Source organism: Protopterus annectens, chromosome 2.part0 (assembly GCF_019279795.1).
Source record: "Protopterus annectens isolate FY-2018-M chromosome 2.part0, PAN1.0, whole genome shotgun sequence".
Lineage (NCBI taxonomy): Eukaryota > Metazoa > Chordata > Ceratodontiformes > Protopteridae > Protopterus > Protopterus annectens.
This window is the reverse complement of record NC_056728.1, coordinates 310,447,524-310,470,468: the sequence shown is the minus strand read 5'-3', so window position 1 is coordinate 310,470,468 and position 22,945 is coordinate 310,447,524. Positions and strand designations below refer to the sequence as shown.

Sequence of the window (22,945 nt, the reverse complement as noted above, 5' to 3'; positions counted from 1 at the left end):
GGGTACCAGTATTGTTGGGGCCAGTCCGGGGCAATTAGTATCAGCGTTGGTTTCTCTTGTCTGACTTTTAGGAGGACCTTGGGGAGAAGAGGCAGAGGAGGAAAGGCATGAACTGACAGGTTTTTCCAACTGAAGGATAGAGCGTCCACTTTCCATGCTAGTCTGTGATAAGTCCTTGGGCAGAATCTTTTCAATTGATAATTTTGACCAGAGGCAAATAGATCTATGTTTGGGCTCCCCCATTCATCTATCATGCTGAAGACTTGTGGATTTAGTTTCTACTCGTGAGGGTCCATAAGGTTTCTGCTTAAATCATTTGCCAGAGTTTTTTTTCCTGGCAGGAATTGAGCTTGAAGATGTATTTGGTAGGTCAAAGCTGTGTTCCACAGTGCCATGGCTAATCTGCAGAGGGGGTATGAGTGTGCCCCCTTGCTTGTTTATATACCACATGCCTGTGGTGTTGTCCTTTATCAGTAGTTGTCCTGGATGAAGTCCTTGAAGGCTGTTAGGGCATTTTGAACAGCTAGCATCTCTTTCTGGTTGATATGCAGATGCATTTGTTTTGGTGACCATATGCCTGAATGCATCTTCCTGCCATGTGGGCCCCCCAGGCATAATTTGATGCATCTGTTATGGTTTGGCTGGCAGGGGGTAGAGTGAATGGTCGTCCCATGTTGTGACATGCCTTTGCCTACCACAGAAACTCCTGTTTCAGGCAGGGAATGAGAGGAATCACAGTTTCCAAACTGAGAATGTTGACTACATAAACTTTTTCGGTACCACTGAAGTTTCCTCATATGCAGTCTTGCATATGGAATCAGTATAGTATGCAGGATGCCATAAAGCCCAGGGCCTGCAGAATTTGTCTTGCAGAAGACTGGGTTTTTGTTGTCATGAGTTTTGAAGTAGTCAGTTGCCTTTGCTTGTCTGGCATGAGGTAAACCATCTGGGCAGTTGTATTTCAAGCTTGCACCCAGGAATGTTATCTTTTGAGAGGGTACCACTTGTGATTTATTTTCGTTTACTGAGTACCCCTAGGCATGCTAGAAGCCTTTTCACAAACACCAGGTGTCGAAGAAGAGTGTCCTTGTTCTCTGCTTGAATGAGACAGTCGTCCAAGTAAGGATATATTTGTATACTACTTTGTCTGCAAAATGCAATTGCTGGTGCCAAGCACTTTGTAAAGACCCTGGGTGCAGTAGATAAGCCAAAGGGCAGTGCAGATAATTGGTAATGCATTAAGCCAGCCTTGAATCTGAGGCATCTTCTGCATGACTGTCTTACTGGGACATGCAGGTATGCCTCTTGGGTCTAAAGTCACAGCAAAGCATTCTTGCCCAGCATGGGCAGAAGCTGCTGCAAAGTCAGCATTTTGAATTTTGGAATGTCCAGGTATGTGTTCAAAATCGATAAATCCAGTATTGGCTGCCAGGCTTTGTCCTTTCAGGGTACCAAGAACAGTCTTGAGTAAAAACTGTCCTTTTTCCTGTTCTGGTACTGTCTGAATGGCCCCCATATCCATGAAGGACGTAACCTGTTTCTGTGCCTCTGCCCATTGATTTTTTGGCAGACCTGGCCAACAATTTGCCATTGGCAGAGTGTGGAAATGGAATCTGTATCCCTGTGATACGATGTTTAGTACCCACTTGTCCTGGGTTATTAACTGCCAAGTTTGAGCAAAAAGTGCTAATTTTCCCCCTATGGGTGCTGCCAAAAGATAAGTGCTTGGTGTAGGCAGAGGGAAGTCATTGGGATTGCTTTCTGTAGGTTTGCACTTTATGTCCCCCAGATTTGGAGGTGGAAGCGCTCCATTGCTTTGACCTGTTATGAATCTTGTGCCAGGTATCTGAAACTTAGGGTGTCTGGATTTGCCCCTTTGAGCTCTGACAGAAAGAACCAATTTTTGGTAGGCCAGTGTCTACTGAATCTTGGTGGCTGCACTTGTAAGAAGTCTTTAACAGTTTGCATAGACTTAGCTTTGTCTTCCATTTTCTTTAAAACCTCTTCTGCCTTAATACCAAACAGTGAATCATGTTGTAAAGGTGCATCTAACAATTTAGCTTTAACATGATCAGGTAAATTTTGTTCCTTTAACCACGCATGCCTCCTAATCACAGATCCAGTAACTGTGGCCCTGCAGGAGGCCTCCAAGGAATCAAAACCACATTGCAAAGTATGCTTTCCAACCTGTTCAGCTGCATGAAACAATTCCTGCAATTCTTTATTTTTTGCACATTCTGATTTTCTGTTTCAGCAATCCCATAACATGTTGTTGGTACTTAAGCATATGAAATTGACAGTTTAAGGCCCGGAAGGTTGCAGATGTATAAACCTTTTTTCCCCCTCTGTCCAATGCCCTTGAATCTCTGTCAGAGGGGATAGGATTTTTTGCTGTTGAGGCCTTAACTCCCTTAGGACCCTGTGAAATAGTTTCAAAATCAGCAGCAGGGTTTCTAAATAAAAGTTTGAGAGTCAGGAAACCTGTAATATCAGTCAGGCTTACTGGGAGCTGGAGGTAAGGAGTCAGGGGACAAGCTAGACTCCAAAAACACATCCATAATATCTAAAACAGGGGGAATGGGCCTGTGCTGAGGGAGAATCTGTGCCTCTTGATTCTGAGAGGTCTTGACTCTCCCAGTGAAAATGCTCCCTCAAATTATGCAAGGTTTCTCCAAATGAATAATCCTCAGAAAGAGATGCAGATGGAATAGTCTCCTCAGCATCGGAATCCTCATAGGGAGGTATAGATAATTCCTGACCAGAAGAGGAATGGAAGAGATAAATGGAAATCCTTGAGAGGTATTTGCTTCCCCACAAGTAATACAATTAACTTTTTCTGACATCAGTAAAAAGCTAGAAAAAAAAGTATCCCAATGGGGTACTTAGCTTTAGTGAAGACTTTGGTTCTGAAACTCACTCTCGAATATTTCAGTAGTCGGCCGACCGGCACTTGCGAAATGCTTCTGCTTCAGGCACCGCACTGCAAGTAAGACTAAAGAAAATGGCGTCGGCTGCATGTTTTATACCACTGATGACCTGACGTCATGGAAGAGGAGACAGCAACCGACGCAGGACCCAAGACTTTGGAATTCAGGCAGACTGAGGGCAACCTGCCAGCAGATTACCCCAAATGTAATAACTGCAACAGTGAAACGAACATCTGGAGCAATGCAAACATTTTAGAAGCAAATTCAGCTCATTGGAGTGGCTGTTTTCAAAACCTAGCGCATCTCCTTCCATGCAGTAAGAAAAAGCATATAATCTTTTGACCCTCTCTCACCAAATACTTTTCAGTAGATTTGACAAGTCAGATCTGAGCATGCAGTCAGACTTAATTCTACTGCCTCTCTCCAATCACTTTCCACCCAACAGCCAGTATGGACTGCTTCACAAAGCTATCTAAACTTCCACACATTACTACACATGTGCTCATGCTTAATACAAACCATACAGTGTATACTCTCCATCCACCTGGTCTCTCTTTCCAAATACCTACAGTTTACGTGTACCCATATCTCGATTCAAGTCTTCTGCAGCCACTTACAAACTTGCACCCCCAACTCTGTCCCAAGGGAGATTTACAGCTTGCCTGCTCCCCCAAAAATCAATAAACAAAGTTTCCAACACATTTCTTCCAAGTGGTTGATAATGGGACCTTATGACATTAGTCCCTTTAATAGGAAAGCATCCTCTGCTACCAGTTTTTACATACATACCCAGTAGGTAACAAAAGCACAACACAAACATGTTTGATAGAAACTTCATGCCCTATATAGTATATACTTCAGACTACAAACTAAAACTGTTAGAAAGCTCATTCAATTGTACTTCCTACTAACTTAATGGAGGTATTAACTTGAACATTAAAAAAGTTAAGAGGAGCAACCATGTCAAAGATCAAAAATAAAAAGGCACCAATATATTTCTATATGAAAAAGAAAACAATGAAAGAATGCAGCACATCGCAGAAGTACATCAAGGACATCCCATACAAAAGATATCGCAAGTGAAATACAACATTAGGAAAAATTTCTGTATTAACAGTACTCAAAGCAGCAAGTAGTGCATTCAAAAGGGTTTCCTTGTTGAGTGCTGTTGGCAATTGAGAAAACTAGCAATTTTAGATGTATTAAGATCTTAACACCTTAATTTGCCTGCAGTCAGTCAATTCCTTACCTCTCTTCTTCTCCCTCCAGTAGCTTCCTATATGCACTGATCTCCATATCAAGTGCTAATTTCACATCTAAAAGCTGCTCGTATTCACTCAGCTGCTGTTCCATTTGGGCACGGACCTCTGCCATCTCTCTCTCCTTGTCCGTTAACAGCCGACGGGTTGCTTCTCTCTCTTTTGTAAGTGTGTTCTCAAGCTCCAGAATTCTATCCTGCAAGGCTCTGGACTATTTGCCAAACAAAGATAAAAGGACAGGGAAATTAGCAAGTTTTATCTGTTTCTGGCACAAATTTGAAGCAAAGCATGTACCATAAAAAAACACAAGTGGAAGTCTACAGAGGCAACTTATCAATAAGGAACCTGAACAAGCAGGAATGTGTTCCTAGAGAAAATGTAAACCCGACCAGGGTTTAAACAAGAACAAGGCAAAAAATTCGGACCACTGCACACTGAAGCAAGGTAAAACAGGCAAATCTTTAATGGAAGACCAAGCGCTTTTCACCATACAACCATGGCATCAGAGTCAATGACTACATCATTCTGAGATCCTAATTAAATAAAACAATTAAACAATCAATTAAAAGTTAATTATTAATTAAACCATTAAACCAGCCAAAGAGTCCTGAATTCCAATGTTGAATGTTTAAATACATAAATATACAACAAAAAAACACATCACCGCCCAACAATATTTAAAACATATATTCTGTTATTTTGTTAAATAAACTAACAAATAAATACAAAATTAAACAATATATGATTTATGTTTTAGGGCAGGCTTGAGAGAGATAAAATCATTCAATCCTGGGTGTCTAGTTGCATTAAGCCTCAACTGCCACTGCTTCCAGAATGGCTACTTTATTAATGACATCCCCTCCCTGATCAGTGTAAACACGATCAATAACAAATAAAAACTTTTTAAAATTGGAACATTTACAAGAATGGATATACAAAGCATTGTGTGGGTCTTTATTTTTGATGGACCTTGTGTTCCATAACTCTATCCCTTAATCTACGGGTAGTCATACCAACGTAGAATGCATCACAGCAACTACATGTGGCAACAAACTAGATTTCTACTATTACAATTACATACCCCAGGGCATGCTAAAGTATGTCCAAACCCAACTACACAAAGATATGCCCCATCAGCAATAAACCTGCATGCATTACACATTCCACATTTACCCATCCATGACCTAGAATTTCTAACAGCCTTTTCCAAAGTATTCTTAAGATTGACCCCCCTACTAAAGACAATGGTTGGCGTTTTACCCACTATATTCTTAGTACCTGAACTCAGTCATCCCAAACATTCTCAAAACAGCACACATTTCAGAGGCCTTTTCACTATACTTCAAAACAAAAACAGGGCCAGTTTTACTATCAACCTCATTTGATTTCCCAGTCTCTAACTTTTGGTCAAATCCATCAACCCCTCTCTTCAAAATAGGCAAATAAATTGTCCTTCTCTTTTTGTAAACCTCTTTTTTGATTCTTAACAAAAGCTTTAAGGGATAACCACGCTCAAGTAAGAACCCAATTTATACATTTCCTGCTTAAAAACCTCATCATTACTTACAAGTCTTGAAACACGTACCATTTGACCTTTTGCTACCCCCTTTCTCTGATGGAAGGGGTGACGGCTGTTGAAATGGAGCAATGAATTTGAATAATTTTCTTTCCTGAATATAGTACTAGTTATAACACCACCCCTTTTGTCAATAGTAATATCCAAATTAATAATGTCTTTGTTCCAAACATATGAAAACTTTAAAAAGCTCGTTGTGCTATTCAAATAATCCACAAATTCATTGGCATCACTTTCATCCCCTTTCCAGAGAATTAATAAATCGTCCAAAAACCTATTGTACTGAATAATTTTGGAGATGTATCTACATGGAAAAACAACCTCTCCCAAGCTAGAAGAACAAGGTTTGCAAAAACCGGGGCACATTTGGCTCCCATCGCTACTCCAGAACACTGCTTGAACACCTCCCCTTCAAACCTCATGAAATTATTTTGTAATATGATTTCCATTAAGTCATACAAAAGATTCAATTTACCCTTACTGACATTAGTACTCATGTTGAGACTTTCATAAAACATGTCTAAACCTTCCACATGCGGAATCACTGAGAACAGATTAACATCCACCGTAAGAAAACTGTAAGAGTCACCATTAGCACTAATTTCCCTCAATCTTTCCAAGCAGTGCCAGGAGTCCCTCAACACATGTGCAGCACCAACCAAGGCCGGTTTTGATATCACATCAACAAGGGCTGCCAAAGGCTCTGTTTTGGAACCCCTCGCTGCTACAATAGGTCTAAAAGCTAAACAGTCCCCTTGTGCACCTTTGGAATGCCAAAGATGCTGGGCATAACTGGATGTTTAACCTGCAAATAATCAAATTCCATTTCATTGATGACACCCTGAAACAGGGCATCCAGCAAAAAAAGATCCATCTTTTGATATGCTCTATTTACTTCGTTTATAGACACCCTGATGTACACAGAACTGTCGTCAAGCAGCTCCTTCATAGAGGCCAAGTAATCTATCTTTGACATGAGCACCATTCCCCCACCCTTGTCAGGCTTCATACATCTAATATTGTTAGAAGTTTTAAGTTCCATCAACACAAGTCTTTCTTCACTTCTCAAATTGTCTGGTAAACAATATTTTTGGCTACAAATTCTCCTAAAATCACATTCAACAATTTTTTCCAACACAGAAAATTCTACGTTAGATGGTGGGATGAAAGTACTCTTCATTTTTAGTAAAGCCCCATTTTCATGAATACAATCATCTGGAAGATTTTTTCCTTGAAAATACATCTGAAGATTAAGCCTCCTTAAAAAAAGTTTAAAATTTATCAAAACCTGTGCTATATCCAGCTTAAAATTGGGAACAAAATGAATACCTTTACTAAATAAATCAAAATAACTGTCAGTGATAGGCATGTCAGTGCAGTTGTAAATAGTAAACCCAAATTTGGATGAAACTACACAAACCATACCTTGACTACTCTGACACACCCATTTCATCAAAAAAACAAAAATCATTCAACACAAAGTCACCATTGAACACATGTTCTATGGTTTCCTTTATACAAATGGTAGATACATCACCACTGTCCACTGTTATTCACAAGGTTTGATGCATAATCTACCATTTCACAACAAGGATTGTCAATAATCTCTCTCAAGACAGCATCAGAACTATCATAAAAACAGTTGTCAAACATAATATCAGAATTGACCAGCAAATCACAGGACTCATTGGAAACTACATCTAAATTACCATTTGAAACATCGTGGTGCAAAACATTTGAACCACCAATTAGTTCCTCCAATCGACCCCCCTCCCTTCGAAAACCCCTGTTGTTGGAGTTCACCCTGTTCATTAACCTCTCCGACCTCCTCAGGCCGCTTGTCTGATCTAAAAAAATCATGTAGCTCAGCATCATGCACATCAGTTCTCACAATCAATATTGCTGACTAAACCAGACCCACAACTTACAGTTCTATTTGCAGTATAACCTGCCAGACGGCCAGGAGGATAAGCACATTGGTTGGCATAGTCAGCACTGTCCCTAACCAACTTCTTTTGCTTTAACTATTTCGATTTACAAATTTCTCAATGTTACTCAGAACCTTATCGAACCAGGCCCGAAGAGGTCGGTGGTAATGCTCAAGTGTAACTTAGCAATTTCCCCCCGTAATGCAGTCAATTTAACTTCGTGTTCCTAACCTGCATTACTTCATAAAATTGATGCATCTACACAATCAAATCAGTAGTGACATTCTGAAAAAAACTTAACTGTTACCGAAAGGCTTTCAGTCCATGGAGAACTGAAATGTAATGAAGTGTGCTGAATAACTTGTCTGTCAAATACTGCAGCAGTCAAGAAAATCTTTGGTAATGCAAATTTACAAGTTTAATCTCTGATGTCTACCATCCAGAACCTCATTGAACTGTCCAGTCTAAACAACGATCTTAAGTCAAAACCTTTACGATATCAAGATGTACTCTATATGGCACCACCTATCATCTGGTAAAATTACCGCACTAGTCATCCTGCTTTGTCTCATCTCTAAAATTACTCCCTTATGGTTGCCTCTTGAGCCCTCCCAACTTGGTCAACTTCACCCTTGCAACCATACCTCAACTATCCAGATAGTCACCTCATACTTTTGGTCTATTCCTCAAAATATGTGGTTTCCCTGCAAATCAGGAGGACTGAAGTCACTAAATACAGACACATGAGTTTTAGACTTCATATCCTTCAGAAAAGGAAGGCCAACAAATCCTTTTCTGGCATCCCTATTGAGAGCAATATTTTAGATCAGTTTTTTCTGTTTTGGGTCTTTGTCCCCCCAAATCAGGCTATGCCCAGGATTTCTTGTGTTAACAGGCTGAGAAGTTTGCTTGCATCAGTCTCACTACCATTCAGCATGGCTAGCATCGTTACATCATTTATCTGCATCTCTTGCAGCTAGAGCACAGTATACTGTCTTCACTTGTGCATTTTTTTCCCCCATTTTAGGGGGATCCAGGAGCAGTGAGCGAGTTACTCAGCTGGACAGTTCAAGAAAACCAAGCCAAGCAGAAAAGGATGAAGTTCATTAGCGGCTGTAAACATCTGAGCTAGACTGATACTACCAAAGGTCCCTCAAACCCCTCAGTTTATTCTTGGAGCACAGACAAATGACAAAGCAATCCAAATGCAAAGTTACTTGGGCTTCTTCATTAGGGCCAGTGGTACAACTGAAAGGGTTAACACTGCCTCCCTTCTGCCAGAATGTTTCTGCAATTTCTATGCACACCATTCTGGTGGACGGTGTACATTCTTCAGAATATGTCAGAACTTCAGTTACATCAAGCAGGTAACTTCTGAACAAGTGCAGGACAAGCTAGCTACATGTACACAGTCTTGACAGATCAAGGCAACTGTGTAGGTCACTGATCCTATTAGAATATATAATATGGTTCTGAACTTGGCTGCAGAGTGCAGTCAGATTGTGTATTTTCAGATGACCAGATTCAGCCTTCAGTTAGAATGCCTGACCTGAACCTACAGTTCTAAAAAGCAAACACATTACCAACCATTTTAAGCTTGGCATTCAGATATACCCCAAGATTACCAAAAAAAAAAGTAGTCACTGGAACAAGGGAAACAATGTTGTTAACTTGCCACAGGAGTGGCTGTCATAACAGGATTGCTGCTGTAAGATTCATACATGTACTACATTTGCAACACCATCTACGCTTGGGTCATTTTAGACATCCCCTGGCTTACAATATTCATAGTTTCAGACTTTAGTACTAGGCTATCTGCACTTGGGCATTTGTAAGCCTAGCCATAGTGATGTGGCTTTTGCCACCCCATAAAATGGTACAAAATGCACAGAATAGATTTAAAATACTGTGCCTCTGTCTAGTAGTGACACAGTGAAGGTCCCCTTATATAATAGAATTAGTTTACTGTGCCCCTGTCTAGTAGTGACACAGATGTGACCCCTGGGGTAAACTTACGATCTCCCATCCACTCAAGATTTCTCTTGAAGAGAGTCAGTGAGGGGCTCTGCGTAACATGAACTGGGATCTTGTTCCAGAGCATGGGAAGCCTCTGGGTTATGAATCTATCCCTCCAGCATGTCCTATTCATACTTGTGCCAAGATTTAAGTCTTTAGCTCTTGTGGTTCTGATGGATTTGGATTTTTTTTTTTTTTAGGTGGAGCATGTCCATCAGTTCCTGATTGGACATAGCCTTGTATGTCAGGCAGAGATCACCTCTGAGCAGGCGGTATGCTACTAAATAGAGCTGGAGTTTCTTTAGTCTGGCAGAATAAGACATATGTTGGAGACCCTTGATCTCTTGGTGAGGTACTTTTGTGGTCTCTCCAGCTGTTGCAAATGCCGGGTGAGGTACATACCAAATTGGGCATTGTACTCAATCATGGGTCTGATGAGGGAGGAGTATAGGGGTACAATGACATCCTTGGATCTAGATGTGAATCCCTTCATAAGGTGTGCAAGGTAGAATGTTTTTCTAACCACTTTGGCAACGTGGGGTGTGTCAAATGAGAGGTCGCTGTCGACTTGGGTCCCTAGGTCTCGGATGACTTTCAGTGCTCAGTGGGTTGCTGTCTATGTGATAATTTGTGGGTACTTTGTTTTTCCCAAAGGGGATGACTATACATTTTTTGACAAAGAGCTTTGCCTTTGCTTTGTAGGATTTGCCTACCACACTCCCTCACCTTTCCTAGCAGGCATCTAAAACCAGCAAGAAAAACCTTAAAGGAAGGTCCCCCAAATAAGTACTTGAGTATTCGAGGCAATGATACCAATGACCAAAACATCAGTCCAACAGATGTGGCCAGCATTTGGGTTGGTGGCAAGAGTTTGAGGAATTATGCCAATATGTCTGCCTAAATACCCTGCACTTGTGAGCTGAGGTCACATGTCAAAACATATGAGAATGGGAAGGTAAAGCTGGTAGCTCGGCCAGATAACATTGGTGTGATAACTCGTGTTATGACTACTGCAACAATGACTTCAGTAAGGTCATTGAAATACACAAAATGGCTACCAAATACTTTTGGTATAAAACTCGCTTAAAAATATGCTACTGACCTTTACCAGTTGTTGAAAATTAAAGACTGATGTACCTGCAAAAAGGACAACTTACCTTGTTCGTTGTGCACACTAAGATTTATGAATTTCATGTAAAGCACTTTAAATGATTAACTGCTTTACTGAAAAAAAAAATAACTGCTAAAGGAGAAATGCATTTCAACTTAGATCTTATCATCCTTGGCTTTTCATGACAACCACAGTCACTTCACAAAAGTGAAGCTACTGCGAGAACTTGCTATGACGACACTAGTAGAGATAAATCAAGCTACACCCACAGCGCAGATATTGGGTAACTAGCTGCACTGTAGCCTTGCATAGCAGTAACTTACATGTTAAGTGTATGTTGGCATCAGAGCATTCCCAGGAAGACCCACTTTAGTATTTTGTGCACAGTATACAATAGCCTCTATGGAACAAATTGAAGTTTGTTTAAAAATTACATGTCCACCACAGTTTGTGAAGCAGGTCATAACAGAAGCAGGTCATAACAGAAGCTCTAAGGCACATTCCTACAGGTCAAGAAGGCTGAGAAAGTTAAAAACAGCAGCTTCCTTCAAAACAGGCCATGGAGTTGCTGACCCCTGCTATCAGAGAAGGTCAGATTTCAGAAATTAACCCAAGTCCCCAACAATTTGTACTAGGTTACCCGAAAAAAAGGCTTGAAAAGAGCGCCTCAAACCAAATTACAGGAGAGGAAAAATGTTACTCACTGAAAGACTCAAATTACTATCTCTAATGCATATTTCCCAGTGTACGGCTGAATTGAGTAGCTTTTACAGCACCAACATCACTTCGACAGGACAGTGGGTTATTTATGAGCCAGCCCAGACAATAGCACATTTTCTCTACATTTAATAAGTAGTGACACTTTGTGGAAGTAAACCGTGACATGAGACCAAACAAGCCCAGAGGCAAAAAAGCACTAGGAAGTTTACCCCACATGCCTAGAAACAGTAACAGACAAACTTAAAACCTTCAAACTTAGACCCTTCTGTTGCATCCTCACAAAAACTGCCAAAGCCATGATTTCCTAGACTCTCCACAGGAAGAACAATCACCACTAGAAACTGCAGCTCCATACCAAAAAAGACAACATACTGGGATAGACCAAGGAAGGTCTTCCAGTGGTTTACCCACATAGGCCATCTACAGGCAGTTTAACTACAAGATGCTACCAAGAAGTCATTAAACAGGGTAAATACTTAAACCAGTAATCAAATAAAAGGAAGGCAAAACATTTTAAATCTGTAAACTAACAGTCCCAGAGGGGGAACACATGGATATTCTTTAACTACACACTTTTTAGAAATGAATCAGTGGTAAAAGGTGCTTATACAGCAGTGATGTTAAAATCCTGTCCAATGGTGCTGAAATATATTGTACAAACTTTAAACATTAGTATGAGGCAAGTATTTCAAGTAACATCCAAGTGCACCATGGCAGGAGTGGCAACACACTCCAAAATCAAAATTGATGCATTGAATTATTGGCTGAAAGCACAGAGGTTAGGATGCAATGAAATACTTGTGCTAGGAAGCTACTATAATGTAGCTGTTAGTAGTCCCTATCTACAGAATATCTTGCCTGCAGGTAGCATTAAGGTCAGCTCAACTTCCAGAGCTGTACCAGTCTGTGTAGGGCAACTGTTTGAGGCCGGTAATCCTCAAAAGCATTTCTGCAGCCTTTCTAGTTGTTGTAGAGGTCTTGTGAGGTACATACCAAAAGGGACATTGTACTCTATGGGTCCAATGAGTAATGAGTAGAGGGGAGCCATGACCTCTTTTCCTGGATGAGAAACCTTTTGTGATGGTGTGTCACGTAGAAGGATTTCGTGACTACTGTGATGTGATTATCAAAGGAGACTACTATCCACAGGTCTCTTATCACGCTTTTGGTGTTAGGACTACCGCCTATGTGGCAGTTCATGGGTACAGAGTTTTTACCAAAAGGGATGACAATGCACTTTTTGGCATTGAGCTTGAGGCCATGGCTTTGACACCAGACATCTGTCTCAGTGAGGCCCTTTTGTAAGATGACCACATCGTAAGGAGTTTTGATTATGGCTCCTAGTTTGCAGTTATCTGCAAATTTAATTAGCCAAAGGCCTTCTGTGTTTGTCTGTACTTCAGAAGTAGATACCAAAGAGGACTGAAACCTGTGGTACTCCACTTGTCACTGGTCTGAAGTCGGATTTGGAGTCCGCTACTTTCACAGTGGGTTCCGTCAGTGAGCCAGTTGGCAACCCATCTTGTGACATAGGGATTTATACCTAGTTTAGTGAGTTTATGTACAATTCCAGAGTGGGGGATGGTGTTGAAAGCCTTGGCAAGATCTAGATAGGCTGTGTGAACCACCTTACCCTCATCTATGGCTTTGTTGACCACTTCAAAAGAAGTCTATCAGGTTTAGTAGACATGATCTGCCTTTTACAAACCCGAACTGGGAGGGGGCCAGAGTTTTGAGATTAATGTCATTGCAAGTTCCATGATGATATGTTCCAAAGCCTTGCAGACCAGGCTAGTCAAGCTAATGGGGCAGTAGTTCCCAGGGTCCGTGGTGGCTCCCCCTTTGTGGAGTGGGATAACAGTCGCTGTGCGTCATTCAGTGGGCACAAAGCCTGAAGTGAGGCTATGAATGAACATGGTACTTAGAGTGCCAGTTCGTTCTGTGGTTCATGTAGAACACAGCCTGGGATGTTGTCAGTTCCCATGGATGCTGTGTTCTTGGCTTTGGAGAGTGAGGTTTTTACCTGTGCAGCCATGATTACAGGAACGTTGTATTCTTCCGATATAGAGATGGGCCCTTTAGGGGAGTGAGAGGGGAGTAAAGTTAGCACCGAACCTATCTGCCAGGATGTTGGCAATATCAGTTGGGTCTGTATATTTATAGTGCCATTGTGCTGTAACTCAGAGAAGATCCAAAGTATTGCCATTGAGATTCTTGACATAGCTATAGAATGCTTTGTGGTTGTCTTTAGAGTCCGTACCGATTTTGTTTTCGTAACTAGCTTTGGAGGATTTTGAGGAATCTCAGCTTTTACTGAGACTGACAAGGGAGTTCCTCCAATCATGGGATTTTACTCTTTTGCAACAGTTTCTTTCTTCTGTTGTAGAATTTGTTTATGGCAGAAGACCACCATATTGGCTTCCTTTTTTTGGAGGATAGCATCTTGGTTCTGTTAGGGATGCACGATCTATGCACTTGTGTAAGTGCTTATAAAGTGCATTTGTGTAGGATTCAGTCTTACCTCTATTGTCCATCTACATGGGTGTCATGAAGTTTGCCACTTCTGTCTTAAGCATGAAGTTGGCTTTGGAGAAATTTTTTACGGTTGTTTTTCCTAATGGGGGGTGGGAGCGGGATGTGGATGTCTAGGGTGATTATAGTCTGTGGTCGGATCTGACCAACGAGGAGCTGAGTTCTGGTGTGGAACACCTGTCACCCATGTTGGCGAGGACCTTTCTTCTGTTGTAGAGTTTATGGCAGGGGACCACCAGATTGGCTTCCTTTATCTGACCAAAGCTTTAGATAAGGCAGTTTAACTGTATATTGAAGATATTGTTTTTGCAGTAATACTGACAAACAGGATGGACCCTGTCAATGAGGTTTCTGCCCATTATGCCAAAGCTTAGAGTGCTCCTTCCTCACGGGACATGCATGTAGCCTTAGACGTACATAAAAGGGCAACATGCAGTTACATAAGGGTGCTAAACTCTTTAGCTTTCCTGCCCCAGCAAGTTACTCAGACCATGTAAAACGAGGCTAGACAGACCAGACAGCACCAGTCAATATTAGTTCCTCTTCCAAGTATTAAAATGCCAACAGATCAAAACATGCGAACTGAAATTCCATACCAAGTCAACAACTTTGGTATCTCCCCAAAACTGCAGCAAGAGCAGGGCAAGTGGGGGTGAGACTGCCATCACTAAGCCTTTGCCTGGGGCAATCAGCACTACAGAACAGGTGCCATTTGGTCCCTGCAAGCAGTACTGAATCACTTAAGCAGCAGTCATAGGATCATAAGAGATTACTAGGCTATCAATCCGGAGGTCATTTTAAGCCTAGTCATTTCAATACCCATTGACTGCATTTAGTGATTACTGTCCTTGTCCAGAGTGTTGTGGCTGCTATCCCTGGTAATTTAGTGCCCCAGCCACTCATCCAGATTCTTCCTGAACAGTGTCAAAGAGGTGCTCTGTTTCACATCAATTTATAACCTGTTCCAAAGATGTGGTGATCTCTGGGAGATGAACAGGACATGCTTCAAGGACAGATTTACACTGCAGGCCATATAAGTCCCTGTAACGGGTAGCCCTAGATCCATTTGATTTACAGATATGCAGTAAGTTCATTAGGTTTGGGTCGTCCTAGTACAATCCTCTTTGCTACAGGTCAGCAAAGGAGTTGGGCACATTTTGTTTGCTTAACCTGAATATTCTGACAAGGCATAAAGGTGAAGTACAAACTACTGCACCAGTGAAGAGAATGACATCTACTGTGGCAAGGCATTATTACTACAGTTTAGCAAAAGTACTGCTACAGCAAAACAGTAAACCACTATTAGCATTTTGCTTAGTCTGAAGCCTTTTTATAGTCCTATACTTGAAGCTAGGGAGGGGTGTCCAAACATGTACAATGGCCAACATAAAGAGATTTTAGTAGAAAAAATAATTTCAAGTTTTTTCAAATAGGGGCAGAATTATTTGGTATCTGAAACACCTTTATATATTTTATGAAAAATAATTCTACAAGAATGAACTATTTACTTTAAGCACAAGTTCAATCCTTCGTACTGGCTGTGGTTATGGCATATCCTGTAAAATCTCGTTTCCATAAAAAATGCCCTGCTCTGATCACTTGAAAAAGGAGGCAATCCTATAAGCATGTGTGATGTATTTTCTGTACCATAATAATCAAGTATATGTGATCATTCTTTGACAGTATGTCACCAGGCAAGTCTGGTAACTGTCGAGCACAGCACCAAAGCACTTATCACAGGCTGTCAGAAAAGTGAGAAAATAAATCCTTCACACTTTTGTTGGAGCTACTTTGCAAAGTGGGCAAGGAAGAAAGGCCAGAGTGGCATTGCAGCCAACAGGTCTTCAAAGAAGCAACCCTGCACTTTGGAAAACATCTGCTTTCTATAAATGAACAGATTTCCCTAAAAACATTTTCCCAGACACAGACTTCCCTATTCAGTTTCCATCACTGAACAGATTTCCCTAGAAGTAGTTTCAAGTTTCAGAAAGATGACATTCTGAGGAAACAAATTAAAGGGGTATTCTTGATACAGGATGGTTACTCTAAGCCAAAGCAGTAAACTGGAGTTTTGCAAAATACAAGCCTAACTGTGAACAGAAGTAGGGGGGGGGCTCAATTAAGTCACCCATCCTTGCACTGAGAGGCTCCCCCTCATCCCTCTTACAGCACCACCCAATGGTTCGATGACTGCCATCTGGTATCTCTTAAGACAGCCAGCATATTAAGTCACCAGCCTTGTTCTTTTGAAATTTTTCCACTTCAGACTGCCAAAATTAAAAGTAAACGGGATCTAAAACATTTTGAAGAAAGGAATTATGGCGTTCAAATTCAAAGTCAACTGTTAACCATTTAATTAAGATGCAAATCTTAAGCAAAGACAGGTACTTAATGGACTATTCACATCTGTAACTGACCGTATGCAATGCAGCATGGGATTAAGTGCCGTGATGTTAAAGATGTTAACACAGAACATGCCAGTGGTCCATTTCTTAAATTTTGGAAAGGATACGACCCCAAATTTATTGCATCCTTCAGTAATACCACAGGGGTAATGAGGGGATGCAGCCACAGAGCAAGACACCTCCACACATGAAGAGGATGCAGCCATTAAAGCCAGGAATGCTACTTGCTACTACAGCCTTACCCTGACAGAATTTCTAGACTTGGTCCATGGCTTAATGTTTATGACTTTATAAACAGCCCACATACTAACTGTAGCAAAGTCATCACATGCCTCAATACATACAGATATTTAAACCAAACACTTCAAAGTGGTGACAGGGAGCAGGATGACAGCAAGTGATTAGCACAGCCCCCCCTGCTTAGGAATTATTTCAGGCAAAATGGAAACCATGAAACTTGCACTTTATTCATTTCTGAGACAGATTTAAACTGTTCAACACTACTGAAAATAAACTTGTCTAGGAAGGACATAAGATTGACTTCTGATAAAGTTTGGAACAATTCAGTGATGCCTAACACGCCCATACTGCATACCTGTATAAAAGTTGCTAAACCTGTAAAACACTGGAACAATGTCGCACCAAGTGCAAAAAAAGTCTAGAAGGTATTATCCATTCAAATTGCAATATCCATTTATCTTATAAAAAACATAAAAGATGGTAGACAATTCACTGAAAGAAATACTACATTGCAGAATTCTACCACAGAATACAAGAAGCATTAATTCATCACTTCACTGATGTAAAGTATTTAAAACTGCTGCCAGGGGAATAGTCATCTCTGAAACATGCCCTACCTCTTTTTGTAGACGCGAGAGCTGAGAAGAAAGGCTCTCAATATGCATCCGGCTTTCCTTGAGTTCTTCCCTGGAAGCGCTCGCACTACTACTGCTCATCTCGGATGCCAACTTTGCATTCTCCAGCTGAAGAGGAAAAAAGCAGAAAGTCATCACCAAACAGTCAGAAAAGCTCTTGCAAAATAAGGAAGTAAAAAGAGGCACTCATCATTTAGCAATGCTGGAACGAATCCACATCCTGTTACACTAGGTAATCTAAAGACAACTTTTTTACAACTTCTTAAATGCACACATTCTGCGCGCCCAGAGTACCCATCCTATGCAAAGCCAGTCTTTCACAAAAATGACCAGTACCCTGGCCCTGAAATACATTTTTGTCCTGTGGTCAAGTACTGCCTGAATATACTAGTTTTATATACTTAAGATTGTCATAAGTGCACACACACACATGCATATTATACATACAAACCATATATTGTTTTTACATGCAAAGTATCTTTGATGAAGGGAACTGTAACAAATCATCACAAGTGCAGCATGCAATGACTTAACATTACTGCAGAAACCACTTGGTTCAGGACAAAAAACACGACCAAATCTGGAGAATATTACAGGCAGCTGCTACTGTAACAGGTATGCTACATCTAACCTAAGTAGCCCTGGGCAGTTCCATGCCTATCCAGCTCAACAGTAGTACACAATAATGTCACACTGATCACTACCTGCGTCACATAGCAGTGATCAGTACTGTGCACATAGCAGTGATCACTACCTGCTTCACATAGCAGTGATCAGTACTGTGCATTTCTACCAGTAAGGTATGACAACAAAACTGATGAAACATTGCATACTCGCAAATTCCTTTCCATCCTCCAAATTAATAGAAAGACACCAAATACCAAGTTACAGAACTTGCCCATAACGCTGTGAATCTAACTGAGCACTGCTCTACATACCATCCGTTATCAAGCTATAAATCACCCTCATTCAATTACATATCTTGTACAAACTTTCAGCAGCTATAGCCAATAAGACCAAGCAGACACTATATTGCAACTCTAGCAAAAACGAACCATAAAAACATGCAAGTAAACATATCCGCTGTGCAATAAAGACCAAGAGGGATGAAGAAATTCAAATACTTGCTTAACGTGTTCTGTCAAATACACTAAAGTAATTGCATAAAAATGTACCCATCAAGTTTGATCATCCTTTTTGCCAATGACAATTTAGTTTTATTAAAAATTCCATTGTTTAGGACAGGCATATACCTGTGATGACGCATGTTGCAATGTCTTATATCAGCTACAAACTGTTACTTCTTTTCTTGGTTGTTATCTCCTTATTAGCAAGCATCTTTCTGCAAAATGATTAAGCACCCCCCACTAGTGATAACATGCAGTTGTGAATCATGAGGTACCTAAAGCCAAGTTGGCTTATGAGAATCCCTGATCACATGAGAACGAGGGGATGTTTATCAGAGTTGAAGAGGCAGGCTCTTATCAGTTGAGAGCACTTCCTGATGTATTTCAAGGCTTACAGGACCCCAAAAAACAGTAAATCCAGAAAAGAGAAAAAAGTACAGTTGTGTAAAATCTTACCATAACCACATATATCCTCTTCACTATTGCAGTAGTCTGTACAGCACCTTTATCCCCCAGGTCTTGAGCCCGGAGCATATCCATGACATAAGACTTCTATAAAGCCTAAAACTTTGGTACACTGGCCGGACGCTGGGGCTAATCATATCAGGGAATCCCTTTTGTGAATACTGCAACAGTGATGTGGACCACCACCAGGGCTAGGTCAAAAGCTGACCCAAAAGGAAAGAAATCCAAAATACAGCAGCATTGGGGGGGGGGGGGGGGAGACCACTGGAAAGCCTGAGCCCTAAACAAGTTGACAAGCACTGGAGGGTTACCACTCAAAATTGGGACAGAACCACAGCCCTCCAACAGGCTGTGGAATCAAGGAGAAACTGAGGGAGAGAAAAAGTACAGTTTTGTACCTACCATAAATGTAGATGTTAGAGGATCCACATTGCTGCAGTCATAACCAGTGGGTAGTCCGCTGTCCTCGGTCGGCCCGAATACCAAAGAGTTAGGCTGGCGTCGGTCTTGGTCGCCCAGAGCTGACGTCAGTACGTAGTAGTACTTAAGCGCATGACCGACACCATATCCTCAGTCTTTCTTGCCCCAGATGTCAGAAGGCCTTAAAAAGGAAAGGCCAGAGACAAAATAGTAAATACCCAACAACCACAAGTGAGAAAACAAATATCCCAAAGGAAAAAACAGCAACCCCAAACTATAGAGGGGAAGGAGGGAGGGAAAATAGGACTGCAGCATGTGGATCCTCGAACATCTACATTTATGGTAGGTACAAAACTGTACTATGTTCTTTGTCTCACACTGCTGCAGTCATAACCTGTGGGTAGAATCCCAAAGCAAAGGAAAAGGGAGGCTGGCAAACTAAAAAGCATTAGCAGCTGCTAACATGCCCTGTAAAACTGCAGTGGCAAACCCAGCCCTAGACTTGGAATAAAGAGGGAGATGGTAATGCTTAGTAAAAGTGTGTACTGAACTCCAAGTAGCTGCCTCCAAAATATCCTTAGTAGCTACCCCCCTCAAAAAGGCAGTAGAAGTGGCAGTAGCCCTAGTGGAATGAGGTCTGATCCCAGCAGGAACATTCTTCCCATGATGAGAATAACAAAATGCAATACAATGACCAATCCACTTAGAAATAGTTTGCTTTGAAACCGCTTTCCCTTGTGAACCCAGAGCAAAAGAAATAAATAACTGTTGTCTGCCTGAACTCTTTAGTTCTGCTCAAATAATAACGTAGCTGCCTGTGAATGTCCAAAGAATGCAAGACTTTTTCCCCCTTATTTTGGGGATCAGCATAAAAAGTAGGCAAATGAATAGACTGGTTCAAGGCCACATTAGAAATCACTTTAGGCATAAAAGTAGGGTTAGTACGCAAAGACACCCTATCCTTATGGAATACCAGAAAAGGTTCAACTGCCATGAGTGCCTGCAATTCAGAGACCCTCCTAGCAGAGGTAATGGCCAACAAAAAAGCAGTTTTCCAAGACAAAAACTTCAGCTCAGACGAAGCTGCAGGTTCGAAAGGAGGTAAAGTAAGCTTCTCCAACACAAAATTGAGATCCCAGGAAGGAGTAGGAGCTCTACGTGGGGGTCATTTTTTGCCCCTCTAAGAAATTGCTTAAACAAAGGATGAGAAAATAAAGGAGGGTCACAATCATAGTGAGCAGAAATGGCTGCAGCATGAACCTTCACAGAGGAAAATGACAAACCCTTGTCTAGTAATTCAGTAAGGTACTGTAGCGTAAAACTCAAATTAGGTACGGAGACATCAAAGCCCTTTGCTGTGCTCCAAAGAAAAAATCTCCTCCATTTATCAGCATAAACTTTTCTAGTACTGGGCCGCCTGGCTTCCAAAATGACATCTAAAACCGGTTGAGGAAGCTGAGACCCCACAGGCTCTAAAACAGAATACGCCAGGCTGTTAGATGCAGGGACTGCACCCTGACATTGAGCAAATGATTGCTTGACTGGGACAACAAGTGAGGAATCTGTGGCAAAGGCCAAGGAGGCACCTGAATTAAACTCCTCAGCAGAGGATACCAGTGCTGACGTGGCCAATCTGGTGCTATTAGAATCATGCAAGGCTTGTCCCGCCTGACTTTCAAGAGTACCTTGGGAAGGAGAGGCAGGAGGGAAAGCATAGACGTGAAGGTTGTTCCAACTGAGAGAGAGAGCATCCACATTCCAAGCTTTTAGGTGAAACATCTTTGTGCAAAATTTTGGTAGTTGGAAATTTAGTGGAGAAGCGAACAGATCCATGTCTGGAGTTCCCCAAGCCACTGTCAACTGTTGGAATACCTGAGGATCCAATTTCCACTCGTGGGGGTCCACAATTTGTCTGCTCAATACATCTGCTAGGGAGTTCTGTGCTCCTGGCAGAAACCGTGCTTGAAGAGTGATGTGCAAACTCAGAGCAGTCTCCCACAATATCATTGCTTGTCTGCAAAGAGGGTAAGAATGGGTTCCCCCCTGCTTGTTGATGTACCACATGACTGTTGTGTTGTCTGTTCGAATCAACACCCGTCCTGGTTGAAGTAGGTCCTTGAAGGCCATCAGGGCAAATTGGACTGCTAACATCTCCATGTTGAAAATGTTGTAGTCTGGGAGGCCACGTGTCTTGAATCCATTTCCCATTGAAGTGTGCTCCCCAAGCCAAGTCCGAGGCATCCGTCATTATGATCTGACTCTCCTCTGGTCGGGTCACAGAGAGTCCCTTGTTTAGGTGACATTCCTGCGCCCACCACAAGAATTCCTTCTGGATGCAAGGTATTATCAGAATGACAGTGTCCAAATCGTGGCAGTGTTGAGTCCATACAATTTTGAGATACCATTGTAGCTTCCTCATATGCAGTTTGGCATTGGGAAGTACTAGAATGCAAGATGCCATGAACCCCAAGGCTTGAAGGACTGTCCTTGCAGTCACCCTGGACAGTACTGATAACTGCTGGAAGTATAGGTGAAGAGTTCTTTGTTTGTCCGGGGTCAGAAAAGCCATCTGAGAAGCTGTATTCAGTCTCACACCCAGAAAGCACATGTCCTGAGAGGGCACTAGACTGGACTTTATTTCGTTCACAGAATACCCTAGGCACCTTAAAACTGCCATTACATACTGTAGATGTAGAAGCAACTTGTCTTTGTCTTGAGCAAGAATCGGGCAATCGTCCAGATAAGGATAAATTTGTATGCCCCTCTGTCTGAAGAAAGCTATTACAGGAGCCAGAACTTTTGTGAACACCCTGGGCGCAGTAGATAAACCAAAGGGCAATGCAGAGAACTGATAATGAGAAGTACCAGCCCGAAATCTCAGGAATCTCCTGCAGCTGGGCCTGATAGGAATGTGAAGATAGGCCTCTGAGATCCAGGGTTACCATCCAGTGATCTTTGCCTAGCATAGGCAGAAGTTGTTGTAATGTTAACATCTTGAACTTTGGAATGTCTAGGTAGGTATTGAGAATGGACAAATCCAGAATTGGCCTCCAAGTGTTTCCTTTCTTTGGCACTAGGAAAAGACGGGAATAAAACCCTAGGCCTACTTCTGACTGAGGTACCACCTGGATTGCTCCCATCTGTAAAAGCAAAGAAATTTGCTCCTGAGCCTCCAGCCTTTGCTGAGGAGGCACATCCGGCATGCCTTTGAAAGGAGGAAAAGTGTGAAAATAAAACTTGTAACCTTGATTTATTATTTCCAACACCCATTTGTCCTGGGTGACCAAATGCCAATTTTGTTTGAAAAGTGCCAACTTTCCTCCTAGAGGAGCTGCCAGAAAAGAAGGATCTGGCAGCTGAAAATACAGGTCATTGGGTCTGTTTACGAAAAGGCTGACCCCTGCCCTCACCAGAAGACTGTGCAGGAAAACTCCAAGTACTAGGTCTGAAAGAACCCTGAGCGTGAGCCCTGCCTCTACCACGTCTAGACCTGCCCTTAGACTGAAAATCCGAAGAAGGGTAGGACCATCCTCTAGCAGGCCAATTCCTGCTAAACTTAGGGGGCTGCACCTGCAAAAAATCCT

General features: G+C 41.7%; 1 protein-coding gene across 1 annotated transcript in view; it reads right to left on the bottom strand.

Moving 5' to 3' along the window:
• Nucleotides 1-22,945, bottom strand: part of LMNB1 (lamin B1) — a 701,755-nt gene that overhangs the window by 297,287 nt on the left and 381,523 nt on the right. Inside the window, exons 5-6 of the mRNA XM_044060786.1 lie at nt 17,332-17,457; nt 4,177-4,397 (exon numbers count right to left, since the gene is read on the bottom strand). Coding sequence (XP_043916721.1) covers nt 4,177-4,397; nt 17,332-17,457 — 347 coding nt within the window. The remainder of the gene's footprint in view (nt 1-4,176; nt 4,398-17,331; nt 17,458-22,945) is intronic.